The 21,784-nt window shown below is 44.3% G+C and overlaps 1 protein-coding gene across 2 annotated transcripts; it reads right to left on the bottom strand.

Moving 5' to 3' along the window:
• Positions 1-306: 306 nt before the first annotated feature.
• slc16a6b (solute carrier family 16 member 6b) lies at positions 307-8,854 on the bottom strand. 2 transcript variants are annotated; one of them, XM_079565051.1, is made up of 5 exons: positions 8,632-8,854; positions 7,623-7,766; positions 2,950-3,078; positions 1,793-2,581; positions 307-669 (listed from the first exon to the last, which is right to left on the bottom strand). In XM_079565051.1, exons 1-5 carry the CDS (start codon positions 8,846-8,848, stop codon positions 443-445), a joined length of 1,506 nt encoding a protein of 501 aa, XP_079421177.1. In that variant the 5' UTR covers positions 8,849-8,854; the 3' UTR covers positions 307-442. The 2 variants fall into 2 exon arrangements, with proteins under 2 accessions (XP_079421177.1, XP_079421178.1); XM_079565052.1 differs by lacking the exon at positions 8,632-8,854 and adding an exon at positions 8,073-8,094.
• Positions 8,855-21,784: the final 12,930 nt, after the last annotated feature.

Raw genomic sequence — 21,784 nt, 5'->3', positions numbered from 1 at the left:
ATTTGACATAATAATAGTAATATTTTTTCTAAAGGACCTCCCCTTACTGATCTCAGCAACTAATTAGAATCCTCTGTCCGATAATTTTGACCAATGAGACGACTTTTCGCCTAAACTGGCAGGTCCAATCAGGATGAAAGGTGGAGCGAGCTTGATCGTTTACTTTTCAAATTTCTCTCTCTCTCTTTCCTTATTTTGGGTTTTGTGGACACATACCTTCTTATGAGGGAGTTTATGACGTAATTCAGAAAGAGCAATTAAAAGACAAGCTAATGATGGCTAAGGTAGCAGTGGCTAACGTTATAGGTTGTCAGGGCTGGTTGCAGAGCTGGGCGGTGACAGAGGAAAAGGCCTGAGGAGAGAGCACCAATGTGGCTCAGATGTTATTTGGAAGAATGAGACTGGCACGTGAGCCGATGACCCTGAGAGTGTGGAGGGACGGTCAGACCAGGGCATGCCTCCACTCGGGGCTGTCCTCGGGAGGCAGGTCCACGTCCAGGAAGTCCAGCCTCTCGCCTTCCCGGTCCTCGTGCTCATTCCGAAGGGCTGCGTGGCGGCTGCAGGACTTGACGGGGCCGACCAGAGCCAGGAACACGGCGCTCAGACCCATGCCTACAGCGCACAGGGCGAAGGCCGCGCCGTAGTTCTTCATCTTATCCACCAGGATGCCTGCAACACAAACACTTTAGAGAACTCATGTGGGTAAAAGGTAAGCAGACATTGGAGTTGTAAGTTAAGTGCCCAGACATCTGCATTGTAATAAGTGGTTAGGGTGACCAGACATCTGCATTGTAATAAGTGGTTAGGGTGACCAGACATCTGCATTGTAATAAGTGGTTAAGGTGACCAGACATCTGCATTGTAATAAGTGGTTAGGGTGACCAGACATCTGCATTGTAATAAGTGGTTAAGGTGACCAGACATCTGCATTGTAATAAGTGGTTAAGGTGACCAGACATCTGCATTGTAATAAGTGGTTAGGGTGACCAGACATCTGCATTGTAATAAGTGGTTAGGGTGACCAGACATCTGCATTGTAATAAGTGGTTAGGGTGACCAGACATCTGCATTGTAATAAGTGGTTAAGGTGACCAGACATCTGCATTGTAATAAGTGGTTAGGGTGACCAGACATCTGCATTGTAATAAGTGGTTAAGGTGACCAGACATCTGCATTGAAATAAGTGGTTAGGGTGACCAAACATCTGCATTGTAATAAGTGGTTAGGGTGACCAGACATAAATATTTTACTATGTGGTTAGGGTGACCAGACATCTGCATTGTAATAAGTGGTTAGGGTGACCAGACATCTGCATTGTAATAAGTGGTTAGGGTGACCAGACATAAATATTTTACTATGTGGTTAGGGTGACCAGACATCTGCATTGAAATAAGTGGTGTAATAAGTAAGTAAAACACTACTCCAGGTCTGTCTTTGACGAGGGAACAACATTATAAGCTCAAAAAAGTCAAGTGAATTCGAAAAATCATGACTAAAACTGAACTTTTGTACATTTAATACGTTTAACAAAAAGGTATAGGGATAATGTCTAGCCCTAAACAAAACATAAAAGAATGTAAAAAAACTTATCTCTTTTTTTTTCCCACACACACAAAAAAGCCATGAAATTGGATATAAAAAAGAATTAGATATAAGAAAATGAATGGAAATTTGAACCCGATGTTTTATTGCTTAAGTAAAGGGTAATGTGATTAAACCATTCCAAGACCTAGAGCCAGTTAGATAATATACAGTAAGTGTGTAAATAATGCATAATTACAGACGTACGTACCTCCCAGCGGTGGGCCAGCCAGCCCTGCGAAGCTCTGGATGCAGACGTAAACGCCCACAGCTGAGGCCATCCTCTGCAGCCCCACCACGTCCTCCTCTGCCAGCAGCGGGATGTGCGTGGAGCCCACCGCGCCCATGAAGTACCCGTAGACGGCGGAGCACACCACCAGAGCCCAGAAGCCCTGAGCCAGCGAGAAAGCCCCGAGCGCCAGGCACAGGGCCACCACACAGGCCAACAGAACCAGAGTCTTTCTGCAGCGCACCCTGGAGAGGATGAGTCCGATGGTGAGGCGGCCCACGATGTCCCCCACTGCCATGACAGACAGCATGTAGGAGGCCATGTGCCCCTCCACGCCACGGCTCTTGCTCAGCTCGATCACGTAGAGCTGCGGGGCGAAGAAGCCCACTGTGGACAGCAGGCCGAACAGAGAGTAGCAGATGAAGGCTCTGTCGCACAGCACAGACCGGTCCACCAGCTTTAGCATGGGCTCAGCTCCGGCCTTTGTCTGCAGCTCTGCGTCCGCCTTCTCCTGCTGCTCTCCCAGTGACGAGGACAGGGATGTGACCCCGGAGTCTTCAGAGCTGATGGAGGTATTAGTCTCCGTCTGGTCGTCCTCCAGATTGTAGACAGCCTCCAGCTCCTTCTCCGTCATAGACGACTCCTGCTCAGACTCGGGCTCAATCTTGACTGGACAAAGGAGAAGACCGCAGCCGATCACACACGCCTGAAGGGCGCCCAGGAGCACCAGGCAGTACCGCCAACCGATGTGCTCCTTCAGGACAGTGAGGGCTAAAGAGACACAGGGCGAGAACATGTTTGTATGTGAGGGCAATGTGAGACAATAGATTTATTTTTTAACAACATGTCCCCTCGGTGTGTTTCTGTGTAGGCCCATATCACAACAGACGTTTCCTCACAGGGCTGCATGAACAACAGGAAGTTAACCACAACCACCATCAAGTTGGAAGGTCAGGAAGCTGAACTCTCTCGCTCTTTCCTGCCCTCTTCCTCTGCTTCCACCTACAGTGAACTCTACTCCCAATAGGGCTGCATAACTGACCTTTATCCAATCAAAATTGGGGTTGAGCTACTGCAGTAACCTAACCTCAAGGGGCATAGGGCCGGCTCACTGTGGAATGACGTTACATGGCACGTACCAGGACCAAATGCAAACAAGGCAAAGGACTCTCCTGAAGAAGCGAGAGACGTAACGAGAGCCAGGCGCCTGGAGAAGTACTGAGCCAGCAGTGTGACGGTGGGCAGGAAGGCCAGACTGTAGCCCAGACCTGTGGAGACACACCAGAGAGAGGGTACAGGTTAGAGGGTACAGGTTAGAGCAGAGAGAGGGTACAGGTTAGAGGGTACAGGTTAGAGCAGAGAGAGAGTACAGGTCAGAGCAGAGAGAGGGTACAGGTTAGAGCAGAGAGAGGGTACAGGTCAGAGCAGAGAGAGGGTACAGGTTAGAGGGTACAGGTTAGAGCAGAGAGAGGGTACAGGTCAGAGCAGAGAGAGGGTACAGGTTAGAGGGTACAGGTTAGAGCAGAGAGAGGGTACAGGTCAGAGCAGAGAGAGGGTACAGGTTAGAGCAGAGAGAGGGTACAGGTCAGAGCAGAGAGAGGGTACAGGTGAGAGGGTACAGGTCAGAGCAGAGAGAGGGTACAGGTTAGAGGGTACAGGTTAGAGCAGAGAGAGAGTACAGGTTAGAGGGTACAGGTCAGAGCAGAGAGAGGGTACAGGTTAGAGGGTACAGGTTAGAGCAGAGAGAGAGTACAGGTTAGAGGGTACAGGTTAGAGGGTACAGGTTAGAGCAGAGAGAGGGTACAGGTTAGAGGGTACAGGTTAGAGCAGAGAGAGGGTACAGGTTAGAGGGTACAGGTTAGAGGGTACAGGTTAGAGCAGAGAGAGGGTACAGGTTAGAGGGTACAGGTTAGAGGGTACAGGTTAGAGCAGAGAGAGAGTACAGGTTAGAGGGTACAGGTTAGAGGGTACAGGTCAGAGCAGAGAGAGGGTACAGGTTAGAGGGTACAGGTCAGAGCAGAGAGAGGGTACAGGTTAGAGGGTACAGGTTAGAGCAGAGAGAGAGTACAGGTTAGAGGGTACAGGTTAGAGGGTACAGGTTAGAGAGTACAGGTTAGAGGGTACAGGTTAGAGGGTACAGGTTAGAGGGTACAGGTTAGAGAGTACAGGTTAGAGGGTACAGGTTAGAGCAGAGAGAGGGTACAGGTTAGAGGGTACAGGTTAGAGCAGAGAGAGGGTACAGGTTAGAGGGTACAGGTAAGAGCAGAGAGAGGGTACAGGTTAGAGGGTACAGGTTAGAGCAGAGAGAGGGTACAGGTTAGAGGGTACAGGTTAGAGGGTACAGGTTAGAGGGTACAGGTTAGAGCAGAGAGAGGGTACAGGTTAGAGGGTACAGGTTAGAGCAGAGAGAGGGTACAGGTTAGAGGGTACAGGTTAGAGCAGAGAGAGGGTACAGGTTAGAGGGTACAGGTTAGAGGGTACAGGTTAGAGCAGAGAGAGGGTACAGGTTAGAGGGTACAGGTTAGAGCAGAGAGAGGGTACAGGTTAGAGGGTACAGGTTAGAGGGTACAGGTTAGAGCAGAGAGAGAGTACAGGTTAGAGAGTACAGGTTAGAGGGTACAGGTCAGAGCAGAGAGAGGGTACAGGTTAGAGGGTACAGGTTAGAGGGTACAGGTTAGAGCAGAGAGAGAGTACAGGTTAGAGGGTACAGGTTAGAGGGTACAGGTTAGAGGGTACAGGTTAGAGAGTACAGGTTAGAGCAGACCTGGGCAAAGTACGGCCCGCGGGCCACATCCGGCCCGCGAGATGATTCAGTCCGGCCCATAACTTGTAGGGCATAAATTCATAAGCATGTCAAAAAAAAAAGTAAGTCTCTAGCTCATTCCTGTGCGGAGTTATGATTTTTTTTTTTTTTTATTACCAGAATGCTCACTCCAGCCACTAGGGGGCAGATTAAATAAGAATAAAAGTAAAGAATTCCACAGGTGTCCAGCAAAGGGCACTGGCATAATAAGATATAAGGATATAAACAACACATTGTGTGACTTGCAAGTGGGAAATGGACAGTCTGCCCCTGGGCAGCTGTGGCTACAATAGTAGCTTACTACCACGGAGTGCGGAGTGAATGAATATTGACTACAATGTAGCAGAGACTTGTGACACAGGCTTGTAAAGTGTAAGCCGTTGTTATGAGGCTACAGTCCTGCCAGACTCATCATTATAGATTTATTGAAAAAAAGTCCTCAATGTATTTTCCCAATCAAAACATTTTTTTTATTTTGGAGCTTTTGTTCATGGACCCCGGCGATACACTCCCGATATATTATACTTATATCCCGATATAAGTTTGAGTTATTGTTGGTGCGGCCCTCCGACTCAATTCAGGCTCCTCATGTGGCCCCTTATGAAAATGAATTGCCCACCCCTGGGTTAGAGGGTACAGGTTAGAGCAGAGAGAGGGTACAGGTTAGAGGGTACAGGTTAGAGGGTACAGGTTAGAGAGTACAGGTTAGAGGGTACAGGTTAGAGCAGAGAGAGGGTACAGGTTAGAGGGTACAGGTTAGAGGGTACAGGTTAGAGGGTACAGGTTAGAGCAGAGAGAGGGTACAGGTGAGAGGGTACAGGTTAGAGCAGAGAGAGGGTACAGGTTAGAGGGTACAGGTTAGAGGGTACAGGTTAGAGCAGAGAGAGGGTACAGGGTAGAGGGTACAGGTTAGAGCAGAGAGAGGGTACAGGTTAGAGGGTACAGGTTAGAGGGTACAGGTTAGAGGGTACAGGTTAGAGCAGAGAGAGGGTACAGGCTAGAGGATACAGGTTAGAGGGTACAGGTTAGAGCAGAGAGAGGGTACAGGTTAGAGCAGAGAGAGGGTACAGGCTAGAGGATACAGGTTAGAGCAGAGAGAGGGTACAGGCTAGAGGGTACAGGTTAGAGCAGAGAGAGGGTACAGGTTAGAGCAGAGAGAGGGTACAGGTTAGAGCAGAGAGAGGGTACAGGTTAGAGGGTACAGGTTAGAGGGTACAGGTTAGAGGGTACAGGTTAGAGCAGAGAGAGGGTACAGGTGAGAGGGTACAGGTTAGAGCAGAGAGAGGGTACAGGGTAGAGGGTACAGGTTAGAGCAGAGAGAGGGTACAGGCTAGAGGATACAGGTTAGAGCAGAGAGAGGGTACAGGTTAGAGCAGAGAGAGGGTACAGGCTAGAGGATACAGGTTAGAGCAGAGAGAGGGTACAGGCTAGAGGGTACAGGTTAGAGCAGAGAGAGGGTACAGGCTAGAGGGTACAGGTTAGAGCAGAGAGAGGGTACAGGCTAGAGGGTACAGGTTAGAGCAGAGAGAGGGTACAGGCTAGAGGGTACAGGTTAGAGCAGAGAGAGGGTACAGGTTAGAGGGTACAGGTTAGAGCAGAGAGAGGGTACAGGCTAGAGGGTACAGGTTAGAGCAGAGAGAGGGTACAGGTTAGAGGGTACAGGTTAGAGCAGAGAGAGGGTACAGGCTAGAGGGTACAGGTTAGAGGGTACAGGTTAGAGGGTACAGGTTAGAGGGTACAGGTTAGAGGGTACAGGTTAGAGCAGAGAGAGGGTACAGGTTAGAGCAGAGAGAGGGTACAGGCTAGAGGGTACAGGTTAGAGCAGAGAGAGGGTACAGGCTAGAGGGTACAGGCTAGAGGATACAGGTTAGAGCAGAGAGAGGGTACAGGCTAGAGGGTACAGGTTAGAGCAGAGAGAGGGTACAGGCTAGAGGGTACAGGTTAGAGCAGAGAGAGGGTACAGGCTAGAGGGTACAGGTTAGAGCAGAGAGAGGGTACAGGTTAGAGGGTACAGGTTAGAGCAGAGAGAGGGTACAGGTTAGAGGGTACAGGCTAGAGGGTACAGGTTAGAGGGTACAGGTTAGAGGGTACAGGTTAGAGCAGAGAGAGGGTACAGGTTAGAGCAGAGAGAGGGTACAGGCTAGAGGGTACAGGTTAGAGCAGAGAGAGGGTACAGGTTAGAGCAGACCTGGGCAAAGTACGGCCCGCGGGCCACATCCGGCCCGCGAGATGATTCAGTCCGGCCCATAACTTGTAGGGCATAAATTCATAAGCATGTCAAAAAAAAAAGTAAGTCTCTAGCTCATTCCTGTGCGGAGTTGTGATTTTTTTTTTTTATTACCAGAGTGCTCACTCCAGCCACTAGGGGGCAGATTAAATAAGAATAAAAGTAAAGAATTCCACAGGTGTCCAGCAAAGGGCACTGGCATAATAAGATATAAAGATATAAACAACACATTGTGTGACTTGCAAGTGGGAAATGGACAGTCTGCCCCTGGGCAGCTGTGGCTACAATAGTAGCTTACTACCACGGAGTGCGGAGTGAATGAATATTGACTACAATGTAGCAGAGACTTGTGACACAGGCTTGTAAAGTGTAAGCCGTTTTTATGAGGCTACAGTCCTGCCAGGCTCATCATTATAGATTATATAGATATAATCTATAGATATTGAAATAATTTATAGATATTGAAAAAAAGTCCTCAATGTATTTTCCCGATCAAAACATTTTTTTTTTATTTTGGAGCTTTTGTTCATGGACCCCAGCGATACACTCCCGATATATTATACTTATATCCCGATATAAGTTTGAGTTATTGTTGGTGCGGCCCTCCGACTCAATTCAGGCTCCTCATGTGGCCCCTTATGAAAATGAATTGCCCACCCCTGGGTTAGAGGGTACAGGTTAGAGCAGAGAGAGGGTACAGGTTAGAGGGTACAGGTTAGAGCAGAGAGAGGGTACAGGCTAGAGGGTACAGGTTAGAGGGTACAGGTTAGAGCAGACAGTACCTGTGATGACTCCGAAGGTGATGTACATGTCGTGGATGGAGTTGGTGAAGCCGGAGCTGATGGTGCCCAGGCTCATGAGGAAGCCACCCATCATGACCACAGGGCGGTGACCAAATCGGGTGCTCAGCAGGGTGGCCAGTGGCGCTGCAACACACCAACACCCTCTGTTAGGCAATCACTACAAGACGCTACATCCCATCGACCTCAGTCAACAATGACCTCAAATCCCCTGATTTCAGTCGTGTACTATATCTACTGAGTGTTTTTTGTTTTGTTTTTTTCCGATTGTTCTGTCGTGTTAAAATAGTAATTGCAGTTAAATTGAAAAAGGACATTGGGAGATGAATATAATCAGGAAATGGTTCGATAATGTTAAGTTCTGGCAGTGAACCCTGTTTCCAACATTTCTAAAGTGGTGCACCTAAATGTCCTGTACATGAAAATACTTACCATCAGGGACGGCTGGTATCAATGGGCTGTCATTTTTTGATAAGAGAAAGAAGAAAGAAGAAATTGTATATTTTATAGTTATAGTTAAGTGTATATCATAGCTAAGTGTATATCATAGCTAATCGCCTGTGTATAATCATTGTAGTTTTATATATCTGATCACGATTTTTATAACAAAAACAAAACAAAAAAGCTTGTTGTGATTATTCTGGAGAACGCACGTGAATATGACAGTGATCGATAGATAGCAGTGCCGCAGGTCCCGCCTACACACACAAACTTGCCTCCGGGCCTATCACAGAGCACGCCTAACCATGCTGAAGACTCTTCATTGGTCACTTTTACTTGCATGCATGTTCTGTGAACAGTATGGAAAACACCGGTGGATTATACGGATATTCTTAGTTTTATGGTGACTCCTCGCAACGGGACTTTCCGCTGGTGACACAAGAGGAAGTGGGGAAGCTGCCGTGTGTTTATGGAGTTTGAAAGAGGCTTAACAGACGTAAGGAGGGCGCGATGCTCCCAGTCACAGTCCCCTCTGTGGACGTCCACACACCTGTGAAGCTGAAGATGAAGATGCAGATGGAGATGGCCCAGGACACTCGGCTGTTGCTCTCTCCAAAGTCCTGCATAAGGTCGTGCAGGAACACCCCCAAGCTCTTCAGGGTCCCATAGGTGCACACCTCCACCACAAAGAAGACCAGGGCGACCACCCAGCCCCATCGGCCCTCTGGGACGGCGCCGTACACCTTGGCACCCAGACAGGGCTCCATCACAGCGGGGGGAAGGCTGTGAGGGAAAACACAAGCTGGCAGGGTTTCCCACAGCACTTTCCTGTTTAGGCGGCCACCTAAACAACTCGGGGCTGCCGCCTTCACTAACTTCTTAAAAAGTATACATATACATCTTCCACACACTATGGGGTCTGTAAGTACTTTAACAGGCTTGTGTAGTGCAAATACTAAAGAATGTTTTTTGACAGTTGTTTCGTTCAAGTAGCAGATTGATTTAAAGGTGCATTATGGAACTTTTTATGCGTGATATTTGTGCATAATCGACCTTTTCTGTGACCCGATGGCTGTACGCGTGATTAGTGTGACACCTTCACTTTCGATCACAGCGCCCTCTACAGAGCTCCAGGACCAACTGTTCTGTAGGTCTTCAGGTGAGCGGGTCCGTCAGCAGAGAAAATCTACCAGAAACTCTGGAATCAATTGTTCCTGGAGCCACCGTGATGGACTCACTCATAAAGCTGCACTTAAAGGTCAAATACGCCATCATAAAAAAAAGTTTTTATGGCCACATACAAAGTTACATAATGCACCTTTAAGCAGCTGGACAACTAAGAGTCTACATAATTGCACTTTGGAATAGTATTGATATTGTTTTTTTTTACAATTTTACATAAGATTTACAGGAAATGGTCAATGTCAATACAATAACTTCTTTTGGCAGTGGACTAACAGTTACAGAGGCCTTTAAAACTCGATTTTTAGTACTTTCACCGACGCACATCATCAAAATAAATAAATAAATGTATGAGAACCAAGTGTAATCCTCTTCCAGTTGAGCATTTCCCTAAAAATATTCCTTATTTATGAATAGCCTCACTGTCTAGCACTGAGAGATCTTAAGAGTCGAAAGTAACAAGTGAATTTCTTCATTGTGAGATCAATAAAGGATTATCTTATCTTACTTCTAGTAGGAACAGAAGTCATGAAGCCTCATAGTTAAGAGTGCTGCAACTTTAAAGTACTATTCAATACTGATAAAGATTAGTACAAAATAACCCTTGGGTTTGATTTCCCCAACATTTGATCTCTTTAACGGTAGCTATGCCTAAAATATGCACTTTAAATCAGTGAGGAGACATATTTTCTCATTAACTTAGGCTGCTTCCGAAACGGGCAGATTGCTAAGAGCTCTTACGCCAAACCGGATGTGCGTCAGCGTCCGCCATGGCAAGTTGCCTCCGAATTGGTAAGTCAGTTAGGAAGTAGTTAGGAAAAGGAGCCTTGATGCTAACTATCATGGCCACTTTAGCATAGGGACCTCTGATGCTAACTAACCAGTGATTAGGAGCTATGTGCCATCCCATAAGCCACTGCGCCAAATTCCCCCACCCCCCTCGGCCCCACCCTCGAGTGATTCATGCGCAACCACTGTTGATTGACAGGAGCACATTTAATAATAAAAATAATAATAGTTAAAAATTAAGATTCTGCACAAGCCAAACTTTATAAAAGTGATAAATCCATGTTGTCGTCCCCACAGCTCAGTCACATGTCAGTGTTAAAGAGGAAACTCAGGAAACAGATTAAATGCTTTTGTTTTCATTTAGTAGAAACTTAAGCCACATGGATCATTTGCATAATGTAGCTTTATGAAACAGCTGTTGAAATAAAATAACACTAAAGGGAAATGTTTGGATCATTTGGATTTATTTTTCTCCTTAAATGTCTTTGTTTGGACACTATGTTGTTGTTGGACACTAGGGGGCGACATGCACTTTTGTTTGGCCTGCACTCCACCAATAACTTTAAAGAAGAAGAAAAGCAGCTGCTGGTGATGTCACTTCCCTTTCCCCTGTTTAAGGACGGACGGATTGTGCAAATTCTGCCAAAGGTTTAGTTCACTAACTGCACAGATCTAACAGTCGACCCCATGAAAGGTTAAGGAGTTAGTTGCTAGTGTTAGTGCTTAGAGGCTACAATTTGATGGTTTCGGATTGAGCCAGAGTTCATCCAATAGCCCGGCCAAACTGAACCTCTTAAAGGAACAGGCCACCATTCTTCCACACTGAGATATGTTCTCGCCTGAGTTTAGACGAGTTGATGTGTACCTGTCTGGTCTGTGTGCCTGTGGAAGAGCGCGGTAGCTTCTAACTTCACCCCTGTTTGGAGCTGTAGGAATATACTGGGAGAGGCCAAATGCTAACAACATCTTTGGTCGTTTTGCGTGCTTGAGGGCACACACAAGGATCAGACCGGTACTAAACTCAGGTAAAAACATATCTCAGAATGGAGAAACGGTGGCCTGTTCCTTTAACCCCCACCTTAAGTGAGTGCGTTTTCTCCAGTTCAGCTTTGCCCAAATCTAAAAGTCTACGGCTCCGTCTCAAGCTAAGACCTACAAAGCTGATCTGAGCGGATCTGTTTCCTTGCGTCGTTGCCTCTTTCCTGACATTAGTTTTCATCACTTGTTTGTGTGTTCTTCTTCGTCACTGTTGTGTGTTTCTGTCGCTCCTGTGGCGCTTCTGTTGTTTGGGACCCGCGGCTGTTTGTGGTCACAGCGGACACCGAGGGCCCGCGGCATGAGCGCTCTGTGCAGGGCTGAATGTAGCTGCGGTGCTACAGTGTCGCGGGGGAAGCGCGTGGACACACGGTGGCGCTGGTGCGAGGGTACGCGCGCGGAGACACGGAGCATCTCCACACCGGAGGATCAGCCTCTGCCGCTCCTACCGCAACAGTCTCTGCTTAGAACACGGTACGACCGCGCGCAAGAGCCCGCACATCCCGCACATCACTCACCTCAGACTCGACGCGCCGTCTCCCCACCCTGTCCCTCTAAGCCGGCCGCCCGGTGCTCCTGCTCCACCCGCTCCCCGCTCTTTGGTCACACTACGGGCGGCGCATCCCGTGCTCCCCTGCCGCTCCTGTCTGCTGTGGCAGCTCTTTACCGGATAGAGCCGGTATGCAAGCGTGCGCGTGTCTGCTGTGCACGTGCACGGCGGAGAAACAGGAAGCGGCGCTCAGAACAAACAGACGCCCCTGTGCGGTTGGTTTGGCTCCGTCACAGAGGAAGAAGAGCGCACGAGCGCACAGGCTGCGCTTAAAGGCATGTCTTAGATACGAGCACAAGAAGCATATAGCTCTGCGGTGTGACGTCACAAATCACGCAACGCTCCATAACGCGAGGGGGTCAGGGTTTACATGGAGACATTCAGTCTAAAGCCTCTGTTTTTCAGAGAAAGATTGTATTGTTTGAAGCCATTATAAAAGGCAGAGAAACAAAATGTACATGAGTGAGTACTTTGACATCAGTAATAGAACATTAATAGTTACTGTTTTACTTTTCCAATGTAGAACCAAATGCTTTTCAATATTTTCAGGAATAAAGTCACAGAATTTCTGCCTAAATAATACAACACTTGGACAGTAAAGATGCACGAGGGTTTCAGGATATACTTTACAAAAACTACAGTCAATATCAACTTCCTTCTTAAATCTGTTTTTAATGTAACATTTTGAAGGATAAGTTTAAAGGATACTTCTTTTACTTTGTGACTAAATACCTTCTTCCATGGTATATCATCCACAAACACATTATAGTGAAAAAAGACACTGGGTTTGTTTTTATTTCTCTTTGGAACATGGTTCTTATAGCACCGTTGTTATTGGTTGTTGTTTAGACAGACCCGCCCTCCCTGCAGGTGTGTCCTCAGGTAATAGAAGAGATACACACTCTTAAATAACATGCACACACCGGTCGGGATGGCTCCAAAAGTGCTTATGTTATTGCACATAAAACCACATGACTTAGATTAGATTAAATTGTAGTTTCTCAGGCAAAATGTGATGCACATTTCCCCTGCTAATTTCAAACCATTATGCTAATACAGCTAGCTAAACAATGGCTGACAGGGGTGGGGATGGTTGTAACACAATCATCCCCATATACAACTAATGACACTTTGTTGACTTTAATACTTAGACAGTGGAAAAGAAAGACTGACAGATTTGTGCCTTCAAATGTTTAAAAAAATCTGATGTGGTCCGGCGCTGCTGCGGGGAAGCTGGAGGACGCGGGAGTGGATGAACATCTCACCGCATGGACCATCGACTACCTCACGGACCGACCACAGTATGTGCGGTTGCGCAGCTGTGAGTCTGAGGTGGTCTGTAGCACCGGGGCCCCTCAGGGCACCGTCCTCTCATTGTTTCTCTTCACCATCTACACATCGGACTTCACATACAACACGGACAGTTGTCATCTCCAGAAGTTCTCCGACGACTCCGAACCCTAACCCTATCACTAACCCTAACACTAACCCTAATCCTAACACTAACCCTAATCCTAATCCTAACCCTAACCCTAATTCTAACACTAATCCTAATTCTAACCCTAATCCTAACACTAACCCTAACCCTAACCCTAACCCTACTTATCCTAACCCTAACCCTAACCTAACACTAACCTAACCTAACCTAACCCTAACCCTAACCTAACCCTAACCCTACTAATCTTAATCCTAACCCTAACCCTAATCCTAACCCTAATTCTAACACTAACCCTAACCCTAACCCTAACCCTATTTTTAGAAACTAGAAAGTCTTGGCTTTCAAATTAGGTATCACACTGAAATATAGGTTGTAAGCTCTTCAGTCAATACGCTGTGAGATTTGGATGTCAACGGTTGTTAACCCTAACCCTAACCCTAACCCTAACCTAACCCTAACCCTGACCCTAACCCTAACCCTAACCCTGAACCAAACCCTAACCCTGACCCTAACCCTACCCTAACCCTAACCCTAACCCTATATTTTTAGAAACTAGAAGGTCTTGGCTTTCAAATTAGGAATCAAACTGACGTATAGGTTGTAAACTCTCCAGTCAATACGCTTTGAGATTTGGATGTCAACGGTTGTTAACCCTAACCCTAACCCTAACGTAACCCTACCCTAACCCTAACCCTAACCCTAACATAACCCTGACCCTAACCCTAACCCTAACCCTAACCCTACCCAAACCCTAACCCTGACCCTAACCCTACCCTAACCCTAACCCTAACCCTATATTTTTAGAAACTAGAAGGTCTTGGCTTTCAAATTAGGAATCAAACTGACGTATAGGTTGTAAACTCTCCAGTCAATACGCTTTGAGATTTGGATGTCAACGGTTGTTAACCCTAACCCTAACCCTAACGTAACCCTACCCTAACCCTAACCCTAACCCTAGCCTAACCCTAACCATAACCATAACCCTATTAACCCTAACCTTAACCCTAACCCTATTAACCCTAATCCTAACCCTAATCCTAACCCTAATCCTAACCTAACACTAACACTAACACTAACACTAACACTAACCCTAACCCTAAACCTAACACTAACCCTAATCCTAACCCTAATCCTAACCCAAATCTAACTCTAACCCTAACCCTACACCTAAACCTAACACTAACCCTACCCTAACCCTAACCCTAACCCTAACCCTAACCCTAACCCGAACCATATCACTAGCCCTAACACTAACCCTAATCCTAACACTAACCCTAATCCTAACCCTAATCCTAACCCAAATCTAACTCTAACCCTAACCCTACACCTAAACCTAACACTAACCCTACCCTAACCCTAACCCTGACCCTAACCCTAAACCTAACCCTAACCTAACCTTAACCCTAACCCTAACCCTAAACCTAACCCTAAACCTAAACCTACCACTAACCCTAATCCTAACCATAATCCTAACCATAACCCTACTAACCCTAACCCTAACCCTACTAACCCTAACCCTAACCCTAATTCTAACCTAACACTGACCCTAATCCTAACCCTAACACTAACCTTAACCCTAATCCTAACCCTATCACTAACCCTAACACTAACCCTAATCCTAACACTAATCCTAATCCTAATCCTAATCCTAACCCTAACCCTAATTCTAACACTAATCCTAATCTTAACCCTAATTCTAACCCTAATCCTAACACTAACCATAACCCTAACCCTAACCCTAACCTTAATCATAACATTAATCCTAATCCTAACTCTAATTCTAACCCTAACCCTAACCCTAGCCCTAACCCTAACCTAACCCTAACCTAACCCTAACCTAACTCTAACCTAACCCTACAAATCTTAATCCTAACCCTAATCCTAACCCTAATTCTAACCCTAACCCTAACCTTAACCTTAACCCTAACCCTAATCCTAATCCTAATCCTAACCCTAACCCTCATCCTAACCCTAACCCTAACCCTAACATTGACCCAATCCCTAACCCTGACTCTAACCTTACCCTAACCCTAACCCTGACCCTGACCCTAACCCTAGCCTAACCCTAAACCTACCACTAACCCTAATCCTAACCCTTACCCTAACCCTAACACTAACCCTAATCCTAACCCTAACGCTAAGCCTAATCCTAATCCTAACCCTAACCATAACCCTAATCCGAACCACATCACTAACCCTAACACTAACCCTAATCCTAACACTAACCCTAATCCTAATCCTAACCCTAACCCTAATTCTAACACTAATCCTAATTCTAACCCTAATCCTAACACTAACCCTACTAATCCTAATCCTGACCCTAATTCTAGCCCTAACCCTAGCCCTAACCCTAACCTTACCCTAACCCTAACCCTAACCCTAACCCTACTAATCTTAATCCTAACCCTAACCCTAATCATAACCCTAATTCTAACACTAACCCTAACCCTAAGCCTAACCCTAACCCTAACCCTAACACTAACCCTAACCCTAACCCTAAACCTACCACTAACCCTAATCCTAACCCTAACCCTAACCCTAAGACTAACCCTAACCCTTACCCTTACACTAAGCCTAACCCTAATCCTAACCCTAACCATAACCCTAATCCGAACCATATCACTAACCCTAACACTAACCCTAATCCTAACACTAACCCTAATCCTAACCCTAACCCTAATTCTAACACTAATCCTAATTCTAACCCTAATCCTAACACTAACACTAACCCTACTAATCCTAATCCTAACCCTAATTCTAGCCCTAACCCTAGCCCTAACCCTAACCTAACCCTAACCCTAACCCTAACCCTACTAATCTTAATCCTAACCCTAACCCTAATCATAACCCTAATTCTAACACTAACCCTAAGCCTAACCCTAACCCTAACCCTAACGGTTGTTAACCCTAACCCTAACCTAACCCTAACCCTAACCTAACCCTAACCCTAACCCTAACCCTAACCTAACCCTAACCCTAACCCTAACCCTAACCTAACCCTAACCCTAACCTAACCTAACCCTAACCCTAACCCTAACCTAACCTAACCTTAACCCTAACCCTAACCTAACCCTAACCCTACCTTAACCCTAACCCTAACCGGTTGTTGACTCTAACCCTAACCCTAACCCTAACCCTAACCTAACCCTAACCCTAACCCTAACCTAACCTAACCTAACCTAACCCAAAACCCTAACCCTTACCCTACTAACCCTAACCCTAACCCTAATCCTAACCTAACACTGACCCTAATCCTAACCCTAACACTAACCCTAACCCTAATCCTAACCCTATCACTAACCCTAACACTAACCCTAACACTAACCCTACTCCTAACACTAACTCTAATCCTTATCCTAACCCTAACCCTAATTCTAACCCTAACCCTAACCCTAACCCTAATTCTAAAACTAACCCTAACACTAACCCTAACCCTAATCCTAACCCTAATCCTAACCTTAACCCTAATCCTAACCCTAACACTAACACTAACCCTAATCCTAACCCTAATCCTAACCCTAATCCTAACACTAACACTAACCCTAACCCTAATCCTAACCTAACACTAACCCTAACCTAACCCTAACCCTAACCCCATAAACCCTAATACTAACCCTAATACTAACCCTAATCCTAACCCTAACACCAAGCCTAACCCTAACCCTAATCCTAATCCTAACCCTAATCCTAACCCTAACCCTCATCCTAACCCTAATCCTAACACTAACCCTAATCCTAACCCTAACACTAACCCTAACCCTAACCCTAACACTAACCCTAATCCTAACACTAACCCTAATCCTAACCCTAACCCTAATTCTAACTCTAATCCTAATCCTAACACTAATCCTAACACTAATCCTAATCCTAACCCTAATTCTAACCCTAACCCTAACCCATACCAGAGATGGGTCCCTTTTCAAACGCCTAACCCTAATCCTAACACTAACCCTAATTCTAACACTAATCCTAATCCTAACACTAATCCTAACACTAATCTTAATCCTAACCCTAACCCTAATTCTAACCCTAACCCTAATCCTAACCCTTGCCCTAAACCTAATCCTAACACTAATCTTAATCCTAACCCTAATTCTAACACTAACCCTAATCCTAACTTTAACCCTACTTCTAACCCTAAGGTGGCAGGTAACTGGTTAAAGCTTGGGCGCACAGAGGCTTAAGGAAAACAAAGTCATCCCAAAGTCCTGAGTGAATCCAGTTGAAAATGTCTGGGCAGAGCTGAAAAGGCATAGGCACACAAGGTGGCTCCAAATGTGTCTCAGTTACACCAGTTCTATTTGGAGGAATGGACCAAAACTCATCCAACTATTGTGAGAAGCTTGTGGAAGGACCCAAAATATACAGTTTAAAGGCAATGCTACCAAATATTAATGAAGTGTACGCCAACTTTTGGTTTTATAAAAAGTCTTATAAAACTGTGTAGAAAAAATATCTCTCTCATTCATCTGGAATTTGACAAATAGAAATAATTTTAAAAATTCTAATTCACCTAAAAAAAAAGTAAAAGTTGATTGTGGTTTCATGTCTGACAGTGAGAAAAAAAATGCAAATGTGTCTTTTCCTGAAGTGTATGTAAACATAATGATCCTGTCATGTCATCTAAACCTCATGTAACTGCAAACTCAACTAAAACATGAAAAATCTGATGAGATGAAGAAACATCTGAGCCATGTGGAGAACATTCACTCTGCTCCCCGGTTCCTCCTGCTCACGTGTTCTTTGGAAGCAGGAGCTCAACCTTTGCTTTGGGCCGTGTGAGGTTCTGACCGTGTCCTGACTCTGATAACCACTTATGCAACGCGTCTGAAGTCCGTGTCCTGTGGTTCTTATTACGCAGTTATACAGCTCTCTGTGGGACAACGGTGAGCGCTCCCACCCCCCCTCTCCTGCTCTGCTTTTTATGGGTCCATCATATAGATAATGGCAGTGGTGGGGAGAGCAGCGAAGCACGTAAGGACAAAGTGTGTACAACATTTTTTGGGAAAAATGTAAAAATTCAGAATTGGGGGGGGGGGGAATTATAGTGATGTGCAGAAATAAGAAAAAAAAAAGTTACTTGCTTGAATGCTCCCTGGACCAGCAGCATCAGAACTGTATCTGTATCTTCCTTTTTTTTAATATATATATATTTTTATTGTGAATTATAAGACAATTACAAAAGAAACAAACAAACAAAAAACAGACGAGAGAGACATTACAAAAAACAGACAGAGATACAGAGATAGACAAAACAACAGACCACAGATTTCACATAACACTAAACCAGAAAACTTAGAATTTAGGCTGTATTGGTAGGCGTACTGGGCGGAAGTGTGTGTGTGTGAGTGCATGAGTGCAGTGCGTGTGTGTGTGTGTAATGGAAAAATAAAAAAAATAATGATAAAAATTAGGAAATAATAATAATAATTGTTATTGTTATCATTGTCACCATCATCATTATCCACATTAATGTACAACTAATATCATCCACACTGTCATACTGTATCTAATAATAATAATAATCGTAATAATGATAATAATATAATGATAATAACAGTAACCATAGCAATAATAGTAGAATAATAATGATAGTAATAATAATAATATTCATAGGCACTGTCATGTTCAATGTCATCACCCTTGACACCTGTCCTATAATTACTGTATGATCACGAAATTACTTATATTTCATACATCTGTTCTCCACCATTTTGCCCCTGATCCAGATCTGTATTGTTGTATTTTTTTCCCTAAAATTGACAAAGATGCATTAAGGCGAGACACTGCAGGTGAAGAGGGAAAAAATGTATATTTACAGATATACATTTGAAACTTTTGCTGTCGATCACTGGCATAAATGTGAGAAAAAAATACATGTCAAGTTTTCTGTCATTTTATCTTTTCATAGAAGAACAAGGTGTTTTATGCCTAGAAATGCCCCAAATTTCCCATCTTTTCGGCGACGAAATCTGAATGATGGATAGAGCTACATTCACATTTATGGTTTCATTTTATTGATGAATGAGTTGCCAAGACTTTCTCAGAGCGGATTTAGGATTTCTTGTTTAGTTTTAAAATAAGCTGTTTTTTAGTGGAAAATTTTGTAAAAATGTAATTTTCGCCTTATTTTTTGACATTCAAAACTCAATAAATGGGGCTTAAGGGATTAAATAATAAAAAATCCCTCTGACAAAATCTTCCAAATATTGTTCAGTCCAAGGCTGGAAAATGTGAAGTCTTTAGGTCCGACTGACGTGGACATAGTGTCGCCACAATGACAGAAACATGTGTTTGGAGAAAAAGGCCCTTGAAATTGTGTTCTCCCATATAAGTCTATGGGGGAACATTGAATCAGCGCAATATTTAAACATGTTATTGTGAAGATTAGGCATATTTTCTGTTTCTGGGTGAAAGCTTATATGTTCAGAGACCAATTTGGCCCAAAACCTGAAAACTGAAAAAATGGAGTTTTGCCTGTAGTGTCTCCCCTTAAAAGAAGGATATACTGATGTTGTTGTGTATCATCATTTGCTTGTTTTTTTCATTCCTTCTTTTGATCCTTTCATTTTGTTGATACATAAACTTTTTTTTCCTGTCACTGTCATGCTGTCATTGTTCATAATGTTTTCGTTTTTAAATCCTGAGTTGATAAAGCTTAGAGAACTGGTGTTTTGTCTCCCCCTTGTGGGTCTTTCTGTTGTTTCTTCTTTAACGGGACTGGACTCTGAGCAGATACACCTGGCTCCAGTTCCTCATCAGACTGGCCTCCATTCAGCGTCGGTTTGTCCCATCCATGTTATACTACGGTGGCCTGGAAGTGCAAAACACATTTACAAGTTTTGAAACAAATTCACAAACGGTGAAAACACATTTACAAGTTTTGTGTCTGCATGTGTGCTGGGTGTCTAACCCCTGTGAACAGGACCGGAAGTTCCGCCCCCAAAAGTACCGACCCTTTCCGTAAAAAAACATACATTTGTTTCAAAACTTGTAAATGTGTTTTGCACTTCCAGGCCACCGTAGTACACTACTGTTTTTCACTGATCTGTGACTTTTCATTCATTCTTGCCTGTTTTCCCCTGAGTTCTCCCTCCTGCTCTGGAGCCGCTCCCTGGACCAAGCCAAGCCGTGAGGACTCATGTCTTTGTTAACCTCTGACCTCCTGCATTTTCCCCAATTCAAGCTTTACCCAAATCCAAAAGCTTCTAGACTAGAGAGTGTTGTTTCGTTTGCATCCTCGTTTTCTTCTCATTTTTGTCGCCAGTGTCACACTTTTTTCAGGAAGTTTTGTAGATTTGGGTAAAGCCAAACTGGAGAGAATGTGCTGGGTTCAGGTGGGGGTTCAGAGGTTCATAAATCAGTGGTTTAGGCCAAAATCACAAGATTAAAGCCATGAAACAGAACAATAAACAGACAATGTAAAGTCTACTGGGTCTCATGTCGTTCCCCAGGCCACTCTCATTCATCCTGGCCTATTGTACATGTTTTTAGAAGCCGGAGTGCCCGGAGGAAACCGGCACAGACAGCGTGAGTGCTAACCGCTGTGCCACCGTGCTGTGCAACAAACTCACAATCTTTATGACCAAACTCAGAGTAATGATGTTTAGCTGTTGTCACACAGTCCACACTTTAAAGCTCAGTCATTTATGCATTTATTATGACTCATGTAGCCTTGTCTTGTGTTTGGGCCCTGATACTGTAGTACAGACGACTTCATAAAAGCTGTTTTATTTGATAAATGAGGGAGTTTCAGTTGGTTTTCTGTCATTATTGTAATAACACATGGACATAATGTGTCTCCTCATATGAAACCTTCCCCAGACAGACAGAGGTATTTACATTGAATTACAAGTCTACTTTCTGCTGGGTATTCCTAATACATTTACATCCTAATGCCAGGATGTAAGTGTCCACCAGCAGGGGGCAGGCTCCGCTTATTCTGAGCATTACGTCCATCTGAAGAGTTACCATCTGATAAGGCTTTACTTTGAGACACAAATGTCCTTGAGTATGAATTGTGGACGTCGGAGTAAACAGAAAAGTCTTTTTTGTGCAGATGTGGAACAACAGAAACCAATTAATCTATGAGCGTTTTTCAAACACGAACATTTTGCTACTGGCAACAAAACCGTGTGGGACAGGTGAGCACTGATGAAACATTTGACACTATCCTTGATGCAGATACCGAGCTACATTTAGTGCACTGTAATGTCCTCTGTAACAATGTGTAATAACATGGAATAATATGTATTTGTAGTTTGTAGGTACATCGTGTAATAACTCTAATCATGATGTCCTGTTACATTATACCTACAAAGTACTAACACACATTATTCCATTGTGTATGCAGTGCATACTGCATAGGTACAAGGTACTACCGCTTGTTACAGAGTTTGTACTAACTGTAGTTAGGTACAATAAGGGAGTGTAAAATAAAGTGTTACCAAAACTTAAGCTCTCCAGGTCTGTTTCAGTGCCATGAAAAAAAAGTCACGAGAACTTAATCAAATGTGCTCAACTAGCTTCACAAGTGTCATCTGTAGAGTACAGTAAATAAAAATATAAATATAAATATAGATATAAATATAAATATAAATATAAATATAAATATAAATATAAATATAAATATAAATATAAATATAAATATAAAAACCCACCATCAGAAGAGTTGTTTTATTAATTTATTTGATATGGATGTTGCAGAGT

This window comes from Gobius niger (assembly GCF_951799975.1).
Source record: "Gobius niger genome assembly, chromosome: 10".
Lineage (NCBI taxonomy): Eukaryota > Metazoa > Chordata > Actinopteri > Gobiiformes > Gobiidae > Gobius > Gobius niger.
This window is presented reverse-complemented; position numbering and strand designations above follow the sequence as displayed.

Coding starts and splice junctions, on each gene's coding strand:
- slc16a6b (XM_079565051.1), bottom strand. CDS start 8,848: ATGGAGCCCTGTCTGGGTGCCAAGGTGTACGGCGCCGTCCCAGAGGGC. Junction 2,582..2,949: donor CTTGTTTGCATTTGGTCCTG/GTACGTGCCATG, acceptor GTGTCTCTTTAG/CCCTCACTGTCCTGAAGGAG. Junction 670..1,792: donor GGCTGGCCCACCGCTGGGAG/GTACGTACGTCT, acceptor TTTGTGTTGCAG/GCATCCTGGTGGATAAGATG.